General features: G+C 43.6%; 1 protein-coding gene across 1 annotated transcript; it reads right to left on the reverse strand.

The window, feature by feature from the left end:
- Positions 1-2,282: 2,282 nt before the first annotated feature.
- LOC124681655 (eukaryotic translation initiation factor 3 subunit G-like) lies at positions 2,283-4,819 on the reverse strand. Its single transcript, XM_047216526.1, has 2 exons — positions 4,427-4,819; positions 2,283-2,922 (listed from the first exon to the last, which is right to left on the reverse strand). The coding sequence occupies exons 1-2, from the start codon at positions 4,752-4,754 to the stop codon at positions 2,387-2,389; spliced, it is 864 nt and encodes a 287-aa protein (XP_047072482.1). The 5' UTR covers positions 4,755-4,819; the 3' UTR covers positions 2,283-2,386.
- Positions 4,820-5,450: the final 631 nt, after the last annotated feature.

Below are 5,450 nucleotides of genomic sequence, written 5' to 3' on the forward strand. Positions count from 1 at the left end.
CACCCTATCCTGAATTGTATACTCCGATCCTGCATAGTACTGATGATGATTTGATGAAACATGGGCCCTCCTCTCGAAATATAAAGCCTAGTTTACCAAACTTGCTCTAGCGAGCCAGGAAGTGGTAAAAGGCACCGGTTGAAGAACCTCAAAGTTTTGAATTACGTGAAATGTTAAGGGCATGTCAAACATATAACCTTAAGTTGCTGCCTCCTACATAGGGGTGTAAACGGATTGGATCAGATCGGATATTGCTATTCCATATCCTTTACCACATGTTTTTTACGGATTTGGATCGGAACGGATAATGGTCGGATATAGATTCGAAAGCAAATTATATCAGATTGTGGATATGGAGTGAATTTGAAGCAGATTCGGATCGAGAGCGGATACTTGATAAAATACACAAACAAAATGAGAAATATGATTCTTTTATTTCAAAACGTTAGCAATAAACCTGTAACACTGGACTATATCGAAGTTGCACACTTGGTTTGTACGACAAACCAACTTGTTTGCTGACATAAAATGCATACTTGGACCCATAGACTAACTGCATTGTCTAGGTATTTGGGGTTCTTTGAGGACATCGGATTATTCGCAAAAGTATTGGATAATCCTTATTCGTAGGATATTATCAGTACCATATCCGGTACCTTATCAGTTAGATATCCACTTGACTAATTTCCACATTCGCATCCATATCCGACGAATTCCTAAAAGTACATACCATATCCTTAAAAATGGATACGGATGCGGATATGGAGCGGAAATTATGCGTACCATTTACATCCTTACCTGTAGAGCCAACTATGTTCGGATGTTTGTAGTGACAGAAAAGTAGTCGCTTGAAGGTGGCAGGTGTGTGTAGTTTAGAGAACTTACAAACGTAAAAATAGGAAGAAAAAATATAGGAATTGAGATGCCATGTAACCTAGAGTCATACATACATGAACCAAAACCACAGAGAAGCCTCAAAGAAATCTTTAGATCTCATACGGAAAAAACACAGAAATCTTAGACGCAGGGAGATGAAAACATAGAGTAAAACCTAATGTTAGTTTTCCTCCAAAATTTCTATAGCATAGTCTTATCCCAAAGGCTTTCAAAGGAACCTTGGATTCCTATTCGTTTGTTTCAAACTAAGAGTCCATCACAGAAAGAGGGAGCTACATCAAATAGGAGACATGCAAGTTTTGTGTCGACGTCGACCATGTTGCTGTCCACTCGGAGAGCAGGACGGGCGTTGAGGCAGTGGTAAGAAACAAGCATCGTCATTCCATCTATGTACTACTTGGCACTAGCATATCATAAACCTAACTTTTAGCAATTTTAGGTAGCCAGTGCCTTCGAGAGATTCAAGGCAACACATAAGAAGAGCTTCTACATGGTCCATTATTGTTGGGAGAAGCTAAAGAAGGCGATGAAGTGGAGGGTTGGCTATGTGACCTACAAGGAAGCAGTCAAGAATGACAAAATCACGGTGGTCATCGGCAGCGAAGATGACGAACCTGGGCAGAATGCCCTTCCACCTTGTCCCCGAGTCGATCTTGCTCGGAAGGCATAAGCCCTTGCGTTGAGCTAGACCTTGAAGAAGATCATGGTTGATTATGAAGTCGCCAAGGCGAGAAGGGGCGAGAAAAGGCACCTGGAAAAAGAGGTATGTACTGCAATCTACGTCAACCTCACCAAAGAGATCATTGAAGTCCAAAGGATGGACGTCGAGGCCAAAAGGGCAAACGTCGAGGCTAAAAGATGGACGCCGAGGCCAAGATTCGGGCAGAGGACACAAGGATCATGCTGGCCGACTTGGCCACCATGGACGTCGACACTAGGGCTTTGTTCCTAAAAAAGCGCACGTGACGCCTATTCTGCCACGCCAATGTCAAGCACCATGATCTCCTTGTGGACTACATTTGGCTAATCTTAGTCATGTTGTGCCCATTTTGTACCATACCATTTGAGACCTATTTGAGCCACTCTAGCCAGTGTTTGGAAGTCATGTTTTGGTAAAATATAATTATTTGGCTTTATTTTGGGATATCAAAACAAATATGACCCAACCAGATAAAAATGCGTCGGCCCACTAAAGATACCTCTAGGCGCAAACAGTCACTTGGCCCATTCCGCATCGGCCACCCGATAGAAACGAACGCAGGCAGCTACTCATCCGTTTTGCATCAACCCGCTAGAGATAAACTTAGAACAAGTCGAAAGTCCCCGAGGACACAAGCACCAAGAAATCACATCGTCATCCTCATGCAGTTTTCATACACGTCTCATGAAGTTTTCAAAAATTTCAAGTATGTAGTTTAATTAAACATGTTGACGTAGTACAACATTCGAACACATTGACAGAAGATTTTCAGTACATATATTATACAAATTAACTGGGCCTGGGTGCTGCCCACTCCACATGGAGGATAAGGTTATCATAACCATACCCATTGAGCTTGCTGATAGCCTTCTCACCATCCTCCCTATGGACAAAGTTGACGAAGCCAAAGCCCCTGCTTGATCCAGTCCTCTGATCCACTGCAACATACACACGGCTGACCGGGCCAAATGTGCGGAAAAGCTCGAGGACGTCAGGTTCACGGGTGTCCTCTGATAGATTGGTAACACGAACAGAGTTCTCATCGTTCCTGCGCTTCATGTCGTGTCCAGCATCTTGCACTGCGCCAGCCCTCAATCTTGGAGCAACGTATGATCCCTTTGCAGCACCACCACCACCCAATGTTGGAGGTCCTTCGGAAGTAGGAGGCCTGTCCAGACTATCTGGTGCTGGAGCAAGGTCCTTGTAGGGGCACTTTGAGGTCCAGTGGTCACCCTTCTTACCACAGGTTCTGCAGACCATGAGAACAGCACCACCCTTGCTTGCCAGTGGATCACCAGAAGCACTTGGTTCATCAGCTTTGCTCCCTACAATTAAGTGAAGAATTAAAAATTAAGAGCACAGAGATAAAGCAAAGCCAGCTAGGTTATGGGCTTAAGAACAACAATAATTAAGTGATTATCAAAAAGCAAGTAGAACTATTGAAAATATTAAGATCCCATGTTACAGTTTGAGCATATCAGATGGCTAAATGGACAATAAAATATGCATGGGACACAGACACAAGGTTAAGTTCAGGAGGGCTACGGAAGAAAGACAAGCTAACATTCCCTAGTGATGGAACAATCATCATTCAGGAACAAGTGTGTTATATAACAAACAAACCTTTAACTTATTCAAACACAAGCATACATTAACTGATTGTCAACATGATAAGCAAGATAGACAGTACTACCTCCGTTTCGATGAAAAGTCGCACACATATTCCAAGACAAACTTTGACCAAAAAATGAGCAACAAAATCTTAATTATATTGTAGTAATTAGTATCGTGGATTCTTATCGAAAAACAGTTTCTAATGATGCTAATTTTATATCAACAATCTATATATATATTTGGAGTAATTTTTTGTCAAAGAAAAACACGGAAAACATGGAGGCCTTATTCATTGAAATGGAGAGAGTAAAACAAGTGTGGCACGTTACACAAGGTTAAATTGGGTTGGCTATGAAAGAAAGACAAGTTAACATGACCAGTGATTAACAGTCAACATTCAGGAACTAGTGTGCTAACAAACCTTTAACCTACTCGACCGCAGCATCGATTAACTGGATTGAAATAATAGTGTCAACATGATCCGCAAGAGCAGGAAATCATCTAAAACAATTGGTGACATAATCATCGCATCACAAGAAAATGGAACAAAACAACGTGCAAATTTTTCAATGATAGTAATGTATTCGAATTAATTCTTGTACTCCACAACCAACAGTTCATTAGAACTTCAACTGATAACTCCATGTTCTAGCATTCTACATGGCCTGGACCCAATGTACTTAAATCACCTACATAACTGGAACATTGTTCAGTTGTCCAAATAACCTTGTAGACCTCCTGAGTCCTGACTCGATTACATTACATTCAATTGCGGCTTCTCTTAATATATACTTCAGACAAATTCTCGTAACAAGCTTCCAGAACTAGTATTCTGTCCCTTACCCCATATCAGCATTGCTTCAAAACATACCATAGCTACCATTCTATTTACTTGTCTCCCAATGTAAACACATAAACTGTTAAACATAACACTGACAGCTTACTGTATTACTGTGAGAGCAGTCATTTCTATCTTTTTTTTTCACGCGACCCAAACATTGGGATCGAGTTCCATTACTTTGATATAACGGAACACAGACAAAATCATCCAGGTTGCAAAGAAAGAGAGGCAGCAGTCATTTCTATCTATACTAGACAGATCGCCAATCTCCATTCTACAATGCTAATTTGACCTATAGAGTGGAGAATGCATAGCAAAACAGCAGTTGAATCGACCCAGATCTAAGCGGGGATGTACACAAGACAAGGACGAACCTGGGGGCCGTGGGCGCTCGAGGAGGATCTCCTCAGTGGAGACGACGGTGAGCCTCGCGGAGGCGTCGTCGCCGCTGGCGGCGTCCCCGAACTTGGACCAGTTGCGGCGCTCGACTGCCGCCTTGGAGAGGCGCGCGCGGGCGAGCTTGCGGACGCGGGTGGTGGTGGTGACCTTGACCTTGTTGCCGTCGTCGTCGAATCGGTACTCGATCGTCTTCTTGAACCCGTTCTCGTCGGGCCCGATGACGACGCGGGGCGGAAGAAGGAAGTCGAGGTCGGCCCCGTCGTCCTCCTCGAGCTCTCCCCATCGGATCTTCGCCGCCGCCATGGCCGCCGCTTGGTTCGCTCGTTCGCTGGGGCGCTAGGGTTCGGGCTGGGGCTGTGGTTTGGTTGCGAAATGGGGATGTGTGGCTCGGATTGAGTTTCGGTATGGATCTTATTCAGCAAGGTCGTGGCGTTGGAGATGGGCTACAGGCCGGGCTTTGTTGGATTGTGACCAGATGCTACAGCCCAATGTTTCTCTTTCTGGTTTGCTACGGCGAGCTCGTACAACAATCGACACTGAATAAGCTCAACAAAAAAAAAATCGACACTGAAAAATAATTCCTCGACACAACCTTTCACTCCTATTTTCATAAACAAAGCAACCAAAATCAGATAAAGTTTCAGATGAAGTCATAAAAAGAGACAAATGTATGTTGGGGCAACAACACAAACACGCGCAAATTAAAACACAAAGCGAAACGCCCCATACGTGGAGGGCCAAAGGTCAGCGACGGGACAAAGCAGGAATTTGGCGTGTTGCCTCCATTAGGTATCCTAACATGGAATCTAGCCGCTCTCTATCCTGGTGACTACACAACGGGTCCCAGTGCTGCAAAAACTGCACGAATTTGAAACTAGAATCAACAACACATCGTAAGAAGTCTTCCTCAATAATTATCGTATAACAAATAGTTCAACAGGGTCTAGGACATGGCAGCAAATGTCGCTGTCCTTGGACTTACAACCTAACTTGTCTCGA

Source organism: Lolium rigidum, unplaced genomic scaffold, assembly GCF_022539505.1.
Source record: "Lolium rigidum isolate FL_2022 unplaced genomic scaffold, APGP_CSIRO_Lrig_0.1 contig_51086_1, whole genome shotgun sequence".
NCBI lineage: Eukaryota > Viridiplantae > Streptophyta > Magnoliopsida > Poales > Poaceae > Lolium > Lolium rigidum.